This window comes from Tupaia chinensis, unplaced genomic scaffold (genome assembly GCF_000334495.1).
Source record: "Tupaia chinensis unplaced genomic scaffold, TupChi_1.0 Scaffold000094_1, whole genome shotgun sequence".
Lineage (NCBI taxonomy): Eukaryota > Metazoa > Chordata > Mammalia > Scandentia > Tupaiidae > Tupaia > Tupaia belangeri.
The window spans coordinates 5,282,101-5,298,959 of record NW_006159556.1 but is presented as its reverse complement, the minus strand read 5'-3'; the positions used below and the strand labels follow the sequence as shown (position 1 = coordinate 5,298,959).

The 16,859-nt window shown below is 37.9% G+C and overlaps 1 protein-coding gene across 1 annotated transcript in view; it reads left to right on the top strand.

Moving 5' to 3' along the window:
- The window catches only part of ARHGAP24 (Rho GTPase activating protein 24), a 527,420-nt gene that overhangs the window by 234,024 nt on the left and 276,537 nt on the right, over window positions 1-16,859 (top strand). The window contains exon 3 of the mRNA XM_027769876.1: window positions 4,856-4,943. Coding sequence (XP_027625677.1) covers window positions 4,856-4,943 — 88 coding nt within the window. The remainder of the gene's footprint in view (window positions 1-4,855; window positions 4,944-16,859) is intronic.

Here is a 16,859-nt window from a genome sequence, read left to right as displayed (position 1 = left end):
TTTTTCAAACACTTCCTACACCTCAGATAATTAGAAATAATAAACTAGAACCAGCCAGTGGCCTGGTAGCTAAGGCTGCTGGTTCCCATGTGGCAGACTGTGTGGTTTGAGTCCTTGCTCCAGAGGCTTGTAAAACACCTTGGTCATTCATGGGCTACCAAAGTCCTGAGAGGAGAATTGGAGGAGAAGGGATTGTGGCATGGCTATTTCTCCTGGGCTATGCTTTCTCACTTTTCCTCTCTGTATGTCTCTCTCCAGCAAGCTCATGTGCCATGTGGCAAAATTTAAAAAGAAAGAAAGAAAGAAAGAAAGTAAGAAAGAAAGAAAGAAAGAAAGTAAGAAAGAAAGAAAGAAAGAAAGTAAGAAAGAAAGAAAGAAAGAAAGTAAGAAAGAAAGAAAGAAAGAAAGAAAAAGAAAAAAAAGAAAAGAAAAGAAAAGAAGGAAAAGAAAGAAAAGAAGGAAAAGAAATGAAGGAAGGAAGGAAGGAAGGGAAAGAAAAGAAAGAAAAGAAAAGAGAAAAATAATAAATGTACATATCATGCTTTCTCAATAAATAACTTTTAAATTAGATTGGGCACTCTGATTAAGTTTTGAAGCAGATAATAAGTGTCTTTTCATTTTGATTATTGTTTCTGTAAAAATTATTCTGCATATTTATATATGCATTTACATAAGTACATAAAATATGGAAAGATATATGCAGTTTTAATATTGATTATCTGTGGTAGATAAATTAGAGATTTTTATGAAAATATAAACATTGCTAAAAATTATGAAAATAACATCACAAAATAAGACATTTCCTTTAGCTATGGACTATACATGAATCCTGTACAAGGTAATCAAGTTAACTCTTTTTTAAAAATGTATTTAATTTGGGACCAGCAGTTAGCATAATGGCTATGTCGCTGGACTCCCATGTAGTCGACCACGGTTCGCGTCCCGGACCCGGTGGCTTAAAGTCACGCCAGGCGTGTGTGTGTGTGCATGCCCAAGATCCTGAGAGGAGAACGGAGGAGAAGGGATTGCGGCGTGGCCATACCCCCTGGGGGTTAATTTCCCACTTTCTATCTCTTTGTCTCTCTCTGTCTGCCTGGCGAAAACCTCTATAGCAAAAACCTCTCCAAAAAAAAAATTTTTTTTAATTTTATGTGTTATTCAAAAACCTCTCCAAAAAAATTTTTTTTTCAATTTTATGTGTTATTCAGTTTGACCAGAGAGAGACAGAGAGAGAGAGAGAAAGCAAGCTGCCAAGTTTGGGACTTGAATCGGGGTCATCCATGTGGGAGTCCAGTGCCTTAACCACCACACCACCTGTTGGTCCCAAATTAGCTCTTTCAATTAAATGATTATTTTACTTGCTGACTGACTAACCACAGTAAATATTTGTCAAATTGAATATATCTTGCTCTAAACATTGACTACTAATATTTAAACTCTTATTTTTACATCACAATTTGTTTGGAAGACTGTCAAAATATAAAAAATGTGTAATGTCAAATTTGAAAAAGGGAAAATTTCAATCAGAAATAGCTTTTTCATACATACAAAAAAGACAACAAAGGATGGCATTACTTGGAAATTTTTAATTACCTAGTGAAGTAGTTTGGGAATTCATGGGGGTATCTTTTACATGGGAGAGTGGCTTGAATTCTACTTAAATTGCAAAGGTACAATTTAGTGTCCTAAATAGATCCTGAAGGTGAGACATGAAACAGCAGTCATATATGTACACACGGGCACACTTATGTGAATAAAATAAATACTGTGTGTATCTGAACGATTAGACAATATATTATAAAAGTAAGATAAATCACAAATTGAATTAGTTCACAAAATCATTTCAATAAATAGAATAAACTCATCATTAAAACAATTGATTTTACCACCTTATATAAAGCCGTATAGGTTAAACCTCTACAACAGAAGATCTTAATTATGATGACGGTCTTCCAAGTTTTCAATAATTAAAAATAATTATTCAAAAGGTACCAGTAAACAGATGGTATCCATAGACCAGAAAAAAACTCGATCTTATGAGAAGTAAAAACATTTACTTCCTGGAAGATGAAACAAGGCAGTACTTACAACATTTTGCCTCGCGAGGCGTGGGGGGGGCAGGAATACTTCCAACTACCATTCCTTGGGTTTCAGTTAGGAGTGCTGTGCTTTATCCCTAAACCCAGGAGGGGAATGGTAGATAACTATAATTTTCTGTGCGAAACCTGGGAGGAAGAAGGTTAAGTAAAATACTACTGTAGGTAAATACTACTTCTCAAGCTGGGAAAAATAGACAATGCAATATATTGGACAAGAGTGCGGGCTTTTGAGTCTAACATGTTCGGTTTTGAATACTGGCTTTTCTGCACAAACAGCACTCGTTCACCTAAAAATACACCTCTTTTGCATTAATTGTGTCTGGCAAAATGCCAGGCACAGGTGGTAAATTAAGGGACAAAACACATACTATTTTCCCTTACTTATAGTTTAATGAAGGAAATAGACATTATTCAAATACTCTTACAAATAGCACAATTACATACAGGGTTAAATCAGTCCAGGAAAGATTCAGGAATCTATGAAAGTATCTATATACTTGAATGTGTTCAATCTTAAAAGTGATATAAAATAATCAGAAAAAAAATGTCCTAAGGTAAATAGGAGTCTGATACCATTTTCTCAAAGGCAATTAGCTAGATGATAAAAGTCATAGAAATCAACAGAAGTATAAAAGCTTAAAAATGAGCTTAGAGAAATGGAGGGAGTTAGAACACCTAGATCTTTATCCAAGGACAAATGAAAGCATGGAAGATTTTTAAGTGTGAAAGTTCTAAGATGAAATTTCTGCTTACAAAGATTATTCTAGCTGCAGTAATGTAATGATGATGATGATAATAATAATAATACCCAGTTGATGGTGTAATGGGTGCATCGCTGGACTCTCATGTAGTCAACTGTGGTTTGAGTCCCAGACCTGGCAGTTTAAAACTCAGGCTGTGTATGTGTGTGCATGTGTGTGTGTGTGTGTGTGTGTGTGTGTGTGTGCATGTGTCCAAAATCCCAAAATCCCAGGAGGAAAATGGAGGAGAAGGGATTGTGTCATGGCCATCCCACTGGAGGGTGATTTCTCACTTTCTGTCTGTCTCTTTCTGTCACTTGGGCAAGTGCACACATCCTATAGGTGACATCTCTCAAATAAATAAATAAATAAATAAATAGATAAACAAACAAAAGGATTGAAAGATGTTAGAGTATTGTGAAGAATTCAGTGAAGGAGCATTTGAAGTACTCCAGACAAGAGCTTGTTGTTTGTTGAAACTAGGGAGTGGTGGTGATGGAGGTATGGTAGAGAGAATAATTTATGGTATTTGCAGTTGAACAGAAGGTGCCAGTCACCGAGCTAAGGAATATATATTGAGGACTAGATTTAATTGCATCTGAGTTTGACTAAGTTGAATTTAAGGTGCCTTTGGGATATTCAAGTGGAAATGTCAAATAAGCTTTTGGATGTAAAAGTCCAAGGTCTTGGGTTCAAAATGTTGATCTGCTGTTTATAGGCTTAGAGTTGGTATCGAACTCATAGGCACGGATGAGATGGTGTGGAGAAAGAGTACTAAATCAGAGGAGAGCATCTCATTGGATGAGTCCTTGAAAAACTGTAATACTTAAAGGTCAGTTATAATAGAATCAGCAAAAGAGACTCCTTCACAGAGAAATAACAAAAATCCTGGAGAAAATGGAGAAACCAAGAAAAGGATGTGCTTCAGGAAGGAGTGGTCAATAGTTTTAAATGCTTCCTGACAATCAAGTTCACTGAGGACGAAACACTGTCAATCCTGCAGGTTGTGGAGTCATGTAAGGGGGATTATGGGAGCACAAACCAAGCTGCAGCGAGTACATATGAGGAAATAGACTCTAGGTAACTCTTTGCGGCAAGGGAAAAAGCAAGATAGGGATAGCTAGAGTCAAAGTAATTAAAAAATAAATGGAATAGACTTTGAAGTGTGTCACTGTTGATGGGAATAATTCATTAGAGAGGGAAAAAAATGTAGCAGAAAAGAAAAAGGATCATCAAGGGCCTGTGGGTTGTGTGGTGGTTGAGGCACTGGACTCCCACATGACTGACTGCTGTTCAAGTCCTGAACTCGGTAGCTTGAGAATTAATAGCGAGTGTGTGTGTGTGCCCAGGGTCCTAGGAGGAGAATGGAGGAGAAGGGATTGCAGCATTGCCATGTGCCCCTCAGGGATGATTTCTCAGTTTTCTTCTCACTGTCTTTCTTTGGAAAGGACATGCACCCTATGGCAAAGAAACCTTCAAAAAAAAAAGGGGGGGGAGAAATAATAAATAATAAAAAGAAAGCTTATTACAGCTTTGACTACTTTAGTGTTTATTTAGTGTCTTTTAGTGTCTCTGCCTTGTTTTCACAGCTAGGCAGTGGGGAAAATGATACCTGCCTCAAGATTATTCCAACGGTTAAATAATACGATGTCAGTAGAGTGCTCAGTAACATTTCTGGCATGTAGAATGCATGCAATACATTGGGGCTGAGAAATGAATGTAGATGCTGACATAGTGTCTGATAATACGGGTTCGGAAATGTCATGACATATTTTTCGGTTTCTGTGCAAAAATTTCATCATGACTTTTCCCACAACCTAATGTATTAGAAGCTCGACAAGTATGTGTTAAGTGACGAACCGATGTGATTCTGGTCCATGATTTGTGGTTGTTGGGAATAGGAAGGACTCTGAGGTGCGCCGTTTAACGCCGGGTTACAGTGCACTTTGGGTTCCTCACTGGTGGTGATGGCACATGCTGTTTGCTCTCTGACGATACTGATGCTTGTGTTCACAGGGTACTATTTTTCTGCCTGGAAATAAAGTTCTCGAACATCCCTGCAATGAAGAGAACCCGGGGAAATTCCTTTTTGAAGTAGTTCCAGGTAAGATATTTTTCCGATTAGGTTAAGTTGTTGCCATGCCATGTCGGTAAAGGTCGAGACAGATCAGACAGCTTTTCTTCTTTCTGAGTTGTGGTTGAGAATTATTTTGAAGAAGCAAGTATTGAATTTGGCTTATTTTTAACACAGATAATGACTTCAGGTTTGTAGAGTGGTGCACTCAGCCATACTCCTGGCCACATGTCTATTGGATTTTCGTTTGTCCACAAGACTCCAGAGTTGACAAAAGTCACGGCAGAGCCTTTTTAAGAGTCCATTGAGGAGAAATTTGATTTTATAGTGCTCTTGTGATCTGAAATTTGACAAGGTGTTATAGGTAGAACGCTTTGTCCATCTTATTCACCCATATATTTCTTCACAAAAATGTATCTTAAAGGAGCCTTTCCTATAAAAAGAAAACAAAACTACGTTTCTTTCAATAACTGACCCAGTGTTATATTTCTGGGCCTCGATTTTGCTTCCAGCCAACCACTTCCACATGTTTGGCTTATAGAATTGAAGACGTCTCTGCCAAGTAATCGGATCCTGCAGTTACATTTCTGCAACATCTGTTCATTTCACCTAGTCCTCTGCACCCAGCCCTCTAAGTGTGCATGATCTCCACTTAAATCTTTGACTGAGTAAGCAACAATTTCTCCAAGGCTGTGATCTATAACATCTCTTTGATCAGTTCTTCAGTCTTCCCTTATCCTTTGATTTCAGAAAAAAAAAAGGAGTTAAGAATGTGATTTTTATAATATTGGCTCTGACTGACCCAGTTTATGTGACCCGTGTATGTGATATTGATATTGATTTGATCACAGCCTAAGGTTGGTGTGAATTTATTTGGTTGAGTAATATGTAATTCATATCAATAATACGGGCACAAAGACAGTCAATAAAACAGTTTCCCCAGATTTATAAGTGCTAAGAATCTAAGATGTGAAAGCATATTTTTGCCCCTCAATGAAAACAGCTGTAGCACTGAGTTCATCTGGCTCACGGTGGAATCCATGACTAAATGTTAATTAATGCAGCCGAAGTGCAGAAAGGTTAGTCAGATGCATTGTGTTATTTGTCTCCCCCCAGGGAGAACATATTGTGAGAAACCTGAATCTTGTTTGCCCTATTAAAATCTTTTTATTCTTGCTTCTTAGTGGAATACTCTGTATGGAACCAGATTCCAGATGTTGCAAAGCCTTTGAAGTATCAGTTAGGGGAAATTTCTTTTCCTATTTATTCTCAAACATTAGTGCCTGCTGGCTTTTAAATCAGCATGGTATTAAACTCATGGCTGTGACTCTTTATCTCCAGAAATGCTCTATCCCTAGTAATACTACTTTCCCATTCAGTGTAGCTGCATAGCGATTTCATCTTTAGGTGAAGAAGTTCTGATGTAATCTAGAGGGATATTCTCAAGACGATTTGAGAGAGCTGTGCCTTCGAGCCCAGGAAGTCACAGATAAAATCTCCTCCCCACCCCCATGATTGTTCTAGGGCATATGTTTCACATGCAGTGCACGTGACTTAATGACTTTTGACAAACACAATTTAAGAAGTTTTAGACTGTGTTATATAGAATCTTTAGTTTGTCCTTTCGAAAAGATTTTCTGAAGGAAATTCAGGCTTACTGCTGTAATTATAGAAATACTTATTCTGTGCCTATAGCATATTTGAAAAGCTGCTTCCTGAATTATTAATACAATATGTATTATAGTAGCTTCTAAGTTAGGTTTTATAATTCTGAATCACTTTATAGAGTGTGAAGAGAATTGTGCCAAATGCCTCTTTGAAGAGAGAGCTGAAACACACTTGGCAACATTGAGAATCTAGTGTGCGTCCGTGGCATTAATCTTGGTTAATGGGGTTTTATTGGTGTGGCCCTGACATCAAAGCTGCATTGGTAGACAATTGCTTCTGTATTTGTATAAGAATATGGGATTTATTTCATATGATGTTCTGAATTTTTGCAAATGAGAATGACAAGATATTTTTAAATTTTTCCAATTGTGTCACAGCTTCACATGGGAATCTGAGAAGTTTAAGATGGTGTTTTTAATTGTCAAAACCTGTAGAAGGCAGGAAGGATTGCAGAAATGTGGTTGTTGCATTGTACAAAATTCTATAGGCCTACCTAGCAACAGACCCTCCTAACATGTACATCATCTTCTATGTTGGCTTTCCTGTGGAATGCTCTCAATTGCCGCTTCCTGAAAACTGGTAACTAGAAATGATGCTTACAGACCCAACATGTTTCTGTCTTTATAAACAAGTACCTTAAGCCAAACAACCCAACAGGTATCAATGAATAGGAAAGAATAAAATCCTTAAATACCATCTGCCCATTCGACTTCCAATGAGACTGACAAAAGCCTCCAGCAAAATCTTTGTCATCTGTTCTAGCATTACAGATAGTCCCCATCTTCACAATGTTCTACCTAATGATTCTTAACTTTATGAAGGTGCAAAAGCAATCGGCATTTAGTAAAAATCATCTTTTGAATACCCATTCTACCACTGTTTCAATTTCAGTACAGTACTCAAGAAATTAGATGAGATATGTAACATTTTGTTATAAAAAAGGCTTTGTGTTAGATTTTGCCCAACCAAAGGATAATGGAAGTGTTTTGAGTATATTTAGAGTAGGTTAGGCTAATCTATGATGTTCAATAGGTTATATATATTCAATGCATTTTTTACTTAATACTTTCAATTTACAGGAGGTTTATAAGGTTGTAACCCCATCATAAGACAAGGATCTTATATGCATACATACACATTTATGTGTATGTGTATTTAAGTACACAGTTTATCCATATGTACACTATGTATATGTTCTTGTAACTTACTAATTTAAATATATAAGTAGGATTTTTTGTTTCATTTTATTTTAATTTAAATTTTTTGCTTAAGTCTGAAATGCCCTTCATTATGAAACTAAGGAAAAATCATGTGCAAATAAGGAAAAGTGAGAATTTTCGACTTTTTTGAGAGAATTGAGGGTGTCAAATTTCCGTATATTACTTACATTTGTCTATATTCCTATGTAAGTTGTAGACATTTGTAAATATCTATCAAAAAATCTGCTGGGACCAGCAGTTAGCGTAATGGCTATGTCGCTGAACTCCCATGTAGTCGACTGCAGTTCGAGTCCCGGACTTAGCCGCTTAAATTCACACCAGGTGCGTGTGCGTGCGTGCCCAAGATCCTGAGAGGAGAATGGAGGAGAAGGGATTGTGATGTGGCCATCCCCCCTGGGGGGTTGATTTCTCACTTTCTATCTCTCTGTCCCTCTCTCTTTTTCTGGCGAGAGCACGCACCCTATAGCAAAAACCTCTCCAAAAAAAAAAAAACTACTATAATTAGGGTTAATTTCTTATAGATTCATTATCCCATGAAATGAATTATGTCTCTGAATAATGCCATGATTTATAGCATTTTGTTCCAATTTTTTTTCTATATTTCTTCTTGTTATTCAAAAAGATGTCAGCCAAATTGGCAAATTTGAAGATTTTACTGTCAGGCATGCCAAATTTTAAAACAGAGTGAATTTTTATGGCCAAGTGCTAAGCTTTTGGGAAATGTGGTTGAGAAAGGAATGTTGGCAGATTTTAATGTGCACTTTTTTAAGAAAAAAAAATGCAGTTGTTCTCTTTGCTTCTCAAAATGTGTTATGATTGAGTTTTACTTGTGATGTTTAAAAAATAAAAACAGAGTAATTAGTGAAATGATGATGCTTCTGCTTTCCTAAGATAACAGTCTCTTGGAGAGAAAAAAAAAAAGATTCAGAGATGAAAAAAGATTGGCAAAAAGAGAAGGGACTCTATGTGACTCAATAGTTAGGATCCACATTTTGTTCGTCACCATTTCCCGGACATCTAGTACAGTGTAACACAAGACACTAAGCAAATACCCATTGAAGTCGTATATTTACCAGGTGTATGGAGGAAGCTCAGTCATGTAAAACTAACCCCGCCGTACTGCGTTGAACTTTTCTGTCATGCTGAACTGGGTCTTTCCTTCCCTGAGTGCATTTCTGGATCCCAGGCCGTGATCCAGGCTCTTTGCGTGTGTTGCTTCATTTAATCCTCGTGACAATTCTGTGCATTAGGAAATGCTATCTCCATTTCACAGATAAAGAAACTGAGGCAATTTGAGGAAGCTAATGCTGTGTATGTACATGTGTGTGTGTTGGGGGTGTGTTTACATATAGTCATGCATCATTGATTTACAAGTAAGTTCCAAGATGTCAAAGTAAAATTATATATATATAGCTGGTTGATTTTTAAAAATTAGCTAGTATTGGGAACCAGCAGTTAGCATAATGGCTATGTCGCTGGACTCCCATGTAGTCGACTGCGGTTCGCGTCCCAGACCCGGTGGCTTAAAACTCACGCCGGGCACGTGTGCGTGCGTGCCCAAGATCCCGAGAGGAGATTGGAGGAGAAGGGATTGCGGCGTGACCATCCTCCCTGAGGGGTGATTTCTCGCTTTCTGTCTCTATGTCTCTCTCTGTCTGTCTGGTGAGCGCATGCATCCTATAGCAAAAACCTCTCCAAAAAAAAAAAAAATTAGCTAGTATTCAAGACTGCAAAGTATTTTCTGAGATACAAACATGTTATTATTATTATTATTATTGGAAATGGAATGGATACACTGGTATCTCTTCTCAGTTCATCCATTAAAGAGTGCCTGGCACTTGAAATGAGAGTAGGCATTTTCATGTATTTACAAGTATTTATATGTATAAGCACATCATAAAATAAGAGCTGGGTAAAGTTGCCCACTTGCAGCTCTTTTGAAAACGAGTGCTATGGCTGCAGCCATACCATTATGAAACAGTGGGGAGAAGACATACTTGCCAGGAGCTACCTTTCCTCTCTGTGCGTAACTAGCAAAGGAAGATCCTACATGTGGAATGTATTTCCCACAGAAAGGTATGACACTCTAGAGTACATTTCTCTTCCTTACAGAAAGGACATTGCTGCAATTGTTCTCAGCTTCTTTTCAAACTCCCTCCACACACTGGCCAAATTATCAGTCAATCCATCACTGTCAAGCCTCAGACAAACACACTTGTTCTTAATCAGATGCTGGGAATCAATCCACTGGCCAAGCAAGGACACATTAGGGTTTGAGGGCAATTGTAAGTATTCCAGACCCTTAAAATCCCATCCCGGCACAGTGCCTACATCAGTAATAACCAGAGTGAGGAGGTTTTCTTATCCTCCTCCTTCCCCTAAGGACAAGAAGAGGTGAATTCAGAAGACAAGGGCATGAGGGATGAAGAGGTAGCTATGGAAACAGAGAATAGGAGAAATGTTGAAGGGTGCAGTGATATTTTCATTTTTTACACTTGGAAACAAAATGAAACCCTTCAAAAAAGTACAAGGTGTTATTTACCCCACCTTTAACTATGATTATGCTAATTATTTTCAATACAGTCAAATAATTGCATATTACTTCTATAGATTTCTACAAGAATGTTTACATTCAGTTATTTTTGCAGATTTCATAGGAACTAAGTGAAAAGTTAGAGTACTGGATGATTAGGGGATCTAATGAATGCCTGATGGACCCTTTCACCTGAGGAAAATGGGTATACCTACCAACATTACCCAGTTTTTTGAGGACTTCAGAAATTCTCTGAAACCCAGTTGTGGGCCAGGGATTAGGAATAATCATTTAAAATTGGAACCAGAGACTATTACTGTCTATATGTCTACATCTATCTCCCTTTAGATTTAATTTTTATCTCTGTATCTCTGTGCATCTGTTTCACCATATATAGACATGCATAAACATAACACATTTTTCTCTATTAGTTTTAATTACTATTATAACAATCAGTTTTAGACTTTTACACTCTGATTCAGTTGTCTTTCTCCTGGTTTTATGACTGTGCAACTCCACAGGCTTAATTCACACACTGAAGAAAAAGCTTGCACTGGGTAGAACACTTCATGGACCCAGAGGCTGTCAGATGTTTAATTTACCAAAACTTGAACCTAATATTTAGATGGTCAGTGCAGCTGTATCTTGTAATTGGCCAACTGAGAAATAAATAGTTCCGAGATATTCATGGGTGTCTCTGGGAAAGAAGAAAAGCTTGGACAATTTTTGCATTTTTGATATAATAATGTAACATCAGCAACGGAAGTTTGCCATTGATGCTTGTATTTGTGACTCCTTCTGGGTTGAACAAATAACGTCATTGGATACATTAACTGGCTGTCACTTAGAAATGTAAGCCAGTATTTGGCATCTATTTTGTATGAAAATGTAGGGATATTTTAATAGTGCTTTAGCATAAAACTTGGTCATTTTCTTGCTCACTAGTTAAATATGCAGCCAAGGCATTTCATTTTACAACACTCTTTTTATCTTTTTTTTTTGTCTCCTGTGTTATACTTTAAGTTAAAATTTATGCAATTTTATTTGTTATTCAAAAGAGATAGTGAAAAATCTCTCTCTTTATTTTTTATTTATTTTTAAAAATTTTTTTGGCCTGCTTTGGTCTGTAGGCAACTCTGAATTTTTTTTTCTTGTTTTGTTTTGGCTTCTTTTTTTTTTCTTGGTTTTAATATGTGCAAATCATTTAGAGAATGTGAGTGGGAGTTGTTTATGGTATGAAAACATAATTCCATACACATAAGTAGTTGTGAACATGAATTAAATAAATTCATTGGTGAAAATCAGCATGTTCTAACTAGTTTGTATTTTATTTTTTAAAAAGTTATGGGAATTTTTATTTTAAAATTACTTTCCTGTTTATAATACTTTAAAATGTATACTTGAGGGACCAGCAATTGGCGTAATGGCTATGTCACTGGACTCCCATGCATTCAACCACGGCTTGAGTCTCAGACCCGGTGGCTTAAACTCACACTGGGTGTGTGTGCATGTGTACTCAGGATCCTGAGAGGAGAATGGAGAAGGGATTGCGTGTGGCCATCCCCCCGGGGGATGATTTCTCACTTTTTATCTCTCTATCTCTCTCCATCTTTCTGGTGAGCGCATGCCCTATAGCAAAAACCTCTCAAAAAAAAATGTATACTTGAAGGAGGCATTAAAATGGTACACAGGGGGCTAGCAGATGGTATAATGATTATATTGCTGGACTCCCACATAGCCGACCGTAGTTCAAATCTCAGACCCGGTAGCTTAAAACTCATGTCGGGCATGTGCGCATGTGTTCCAAAATCCTGAGAGAAGAAGGGATTGTGGTGTGGCCATTCCCCCTGGGGGAGGGTGAGTTCTTGCTATCTGTTTCTCTGTCTCTCCAGTGAGCACACATGCCCTATGGCAAATCACTCTCTCTCTAAAAAAATAAAAAATATGAAAGAGTATAAAGACATTTTTAATCTTTTTTTTTTTTTAACCCATTGAAATGCTTGCTAATGTCATTTCAGACAACAGGCACTTGAAGCATGTGTGAGTAGATTGAAAGTATAATTGTGATCCATTTAGGAGAAGTATCCATGTGAGCCATGTTCCCTTATGGTGTTTGCAGACATGGTGACTCATTCACTTCCACCAGCTGTACGCTACATCAGGGACCCATGAATGTTTTCTGCAAAAACCCAGAGAATAAGTATTTTAGACTTTTTAATAAGGTCTCAGTTCCCGTTGTTCAACTCTGCTGTGATAGTATAAAAAGATGGGTGTAGTTGTGTGTCAATAAAACTTTATTTATGAATGTTAACTTTCAAATATCAAGAAGTATTACTCTTCTTTTAATTTTTTTTCCAACCATTGAAAAAAATGTAAAAATCGCACAGTGTGCCAGATTTGGCTCATGGGCTGTAGTTTGCTGACCCCTGTGCTAGATAAAAAAAGCAAACCTATGAAAGGGAGCCTGAAGAGCGAATATAAATCACTAATCCCCACTGGTGCCACCCGAACCAGAATTAGAACCCTGAGACAGCCTGTCTCCCCAAGCCATGGCATTACCCATTGCCTCAAAATCATGATTCAAAAACTATTTGCTAACATTTTTATTTAGAAGCTCCATCTGAAAAAATAACTTTCTTTTTTTTAAAACTATGTTGAGCCTTAAAGTATTGATGTCGAAACTGAAATTCTCTTTTAAACCCTGTCTTAGCTTATTTAAAATTCTAGATTCCATTCAGAACTGAAATCTCTTATGTGACTTTTTAAGTAATGAAGACCATTAATAGGAGATTGGGTGTACCTAGCATGAAAAATATTTTCCCTACTTTGTTCAATCTATACAAATTCAGGGAGCGATTTCATAAGTATTAGTACTCTGAGATGGAAGCATCTCTTGCAAGATCAAATAAATTTGAAATATTTTCTTAACTCTCCTTTTGATGATGTATAATAACATCTTAAAGTCTAAGTATCTCTGAGAAAATGATATTTTGTTTACAGATCAAACAAACATAATAAACTTATTTTCTCAGAAGGGTAATTTATTTCCCCTACCATGCATTTATTAACATCTTCCTGCCCCTAACCCCACCAATTTTCCTTTAGCAACAATATAACAAACATTCCCATGGTATTCATATTTAATATTTACTGAAATTTCTATCAGGCCCTGGGCTAATATGTGACAGGCTTTCTCTCCAATGGCTCATGTTATATGACTTTACTTGTGACAAATATCACCCCCCCCCCGGAACTAATGGTCTACTTCACATCTCTAATAAATCCTAAACCCAAGCTTCACGCTCATTGAAACCTGCTTTCTACAACCTTTGTATACCAGCAAGTACATGGAGAGCTTACTATCTTGATCACACAGAAGCCAAATATTCAAGAGCAACAGAAATAGTAGGACAAGAAAAAAAATGATATTATGACTATAAAAATTACTATGCTCTGCATTTCTCTCCTCTGTCTTCTGTACTTGTATTTTTTTTTTGTATTTTCTATATTCTCTTTCTTTCCCATTAGACCAGATGCTCTGGAGAACAATCTTCTCTCCCTAATGCCTAGCAGAGTGCTGTCATGTAGCATATGCTCAGTATTGAATCAGTGAATAAACTGTACCCCAGTTTTATCATCTAGGAAATGACTACATTGGATTATGTAAAATTAGAATATTCTATTTCTAAATTATTTAACTTGATCAAGGCTTTTCTTTCACAGTGCCTTAGGAGAGTGTAGAAAAAAGAAGTTCTTTAACTTCACAGGCTCTGCACTTTTTAAAAAGTAGTTTCAGGGAGATCAGCAGGTGGCATGGCAATTGCATCACTGTTCTCCCACATGGCTTACCAAGGTTCAAGTCCCAGACATGGTGGCTTGAAAATCATACTGGGCATGTGTGCATGCATCCTCAAGATCCCTAGAGGAGAAGGAGGAGAGGGGATGGTGAAGTGGCCAACCCCCCCACCCCCCAAGGGATGATTTCTCGCTTTCCCTTTTATTGCATCTGTCTCTCACCCCCTCCCCAGCACACATGCCCTCAGGCAATAATCTCTTTTTAAAAAGTAGTCTTAGGGCCAGTAGGTGGCAGAGGTGTTAAAACGCTGGATTTCCACTTGGTCAACCACATTTTTTTTTTTTTTTGAGAGGTATCTCTTTTAAAAAAGTAGTCTTAGGTGGCAGAGGTGTTAAAACGCTGGATTTCCACTTGGTCAACCACATTTTTTTTTTTTTTTGAGAGGTTTTTGCTATCGGTTGTGTGCACTTGCCAAAAAGACAAAGAGAGATAGAGAGACAGAAAGCGAGAAATCACCCCTCGGGGGGATGGCCACACCACAATCCCTTCTCCTCTTTTCTCCTCTCGGGATCTTGGGCACACATGCACATGTGCCCGGCGTGAGTTTAAGCCACCAGGTCCGGGACTCAAACCGCGGTCGCCCACATGGGAGTCCCGTGACATAGCCATTACACTAACTACTGGTCCCCAGTCAACCACAGTTTGAGTCCTGGCCCCAGTGGATTGAAACTCATGCTGGGCACATGTGTGTGCATGCCCCAAATCCTGGGAGAATGGAAGAAAAGGGATTGTAGCATGGCCATTCCCCCCCCCATCCCGTGAGTGATTTATTGCTTTCTATCTCTCCCTCTGTGTCTCTGGCAAGTGCACATGCCCTATAACAAAAATCTCTTAAGAAAAAAAGAGTCTCATTACCTCATCCTTAAGTCCTTCCAATATCAAAACCAATAGTGTCTTTTATTACTTCCATGACAGAAGCTATTTATTAACAAATTATTTGCTGGAATAAAGGTGATCCCCCTCATCCACCATTGTTCTTTGTGGCATGGGTTTAATTATATATTCTCAGATTGCTTATATGTACCTGCCTTTTTCATTTAATAATTATAAAGGGCTTTGTAACAGACTTAAACTAAGGAAATAGACAGTAAATAATAAATGTTGGTCTCTGCTATTACACATAGAGTTTCTCCAGGCAGATTCTCTTGTTTTAGGGCTGCTTTGAGCTACATCTTAGCTGGGAAAACAATGTTTGGGTGAGTCGATGGCCAGTAACAACCAACAGGTGAGAAATGATGTTGGAATAAGAAGTGGAAATCGTACTCCACAGGAAAGGAAGACGGCAGAAGAGGGGAAACGAGTGTGCAGGAAAACAGCTGCTGATAATTGAGTGTGGGAAATGAGCTTGGAATAAGCATAAAATCGCCATATCACTGAGTCCTCTGTCAGCTCACAGGAAACTAAGGAAGCTGTTTTCTTTTTTCTTCTTTTTTGTCTTACTTTTCTTGATAGAAAACTGAGATAAAATGATCCTGAATGTTCTAAAAAGTAAAACCCCAAGAACCATCTGCAGCCCAATAATGCATTCCAAGGCCTCTCAGATTTCCTGACTTTAAAATGAACATTATCTTTTTTAAAAAGTTTACTTTTTAGAACGAGCAGATGGCATAATGATTATGTCACTAGACTCCCACATAGTTGATCAAGGTTCAAGTCCCGGACCTGGTGCTTATAACTCACATTGGGAGAGTGTGCATGAATGCCTGGGATCCTGAGAGGAGAATGGAGAAGAAGGGATTGGAGCATGGCCACCACCCCCCCACACACACAGGGCATGATTTCTCACTTTCTGTCTGTCTCTCTCTCTGTCAAGTACACACAGCCTATAGCAAAAACTCTTTAAAAATTAGTGTACTTATTTATTTCTTCCATGAGCAAGAGAGATGAGATAGAGAACTTACAATAGGAGCTTAACATCAAGATCCACCTCTAGCCCTCATCCAGCCCTGGTTCATAGTCAAGTGTGTGGCTGGAGTACTAAGGAGATCTCTGAACTTGAACCAAGGGACTTCCCATGTAGGATAGCCTCGCAGACAGTTGTGATTTATGTTTCACCACTCTCTGGTCCCATAAGATGAAAATTAACTTCATTTGCCTGTGGGTTCATGTGGCCCTGTTCATGTTTTGAATACTGCCTTTCTTGAAAACTGCCTATCTTCACATCCCCATTATATGAATTTTAGAAAGTTTTAGATGGGCAGTTCATTAGAAGCCCTGGATCCCCCATAAATGTTCTGTCCCATAGCCTCGCTGTGGTGGGGCAGATAGTGGTGTACCAAACTAAGGGTTGGAAGGCACACAAAGACCATGGTTTGAATCCTTGGCCCAGTTGGTCTGGAACATGCTGGACCTGTACGTATGTGCCTAGGATCCGAGGAGCAGTATGACTAGAGGAACGGGATGGCGGGGTGACTGGGCCATACGGAGGTGTTCTCTCTGTCTCTTTTATGCATACACATGTACTCTAAAACAAATAATAAGAAATGTATTTTAATTATTTAATTTTTAATTTTTTAATCAAGAAAAAGTTTGTTCCCACCTACTGAAATCCCTACACCTTAAATAAGAAAACTGGCTACTTAAGGTGAAACTATCTAGGATTTATAAAACCCTGCCAACATTTTAGTTTCTTTGCTAAATAGCATACATGATGGTTTTCTTTAGGTAGT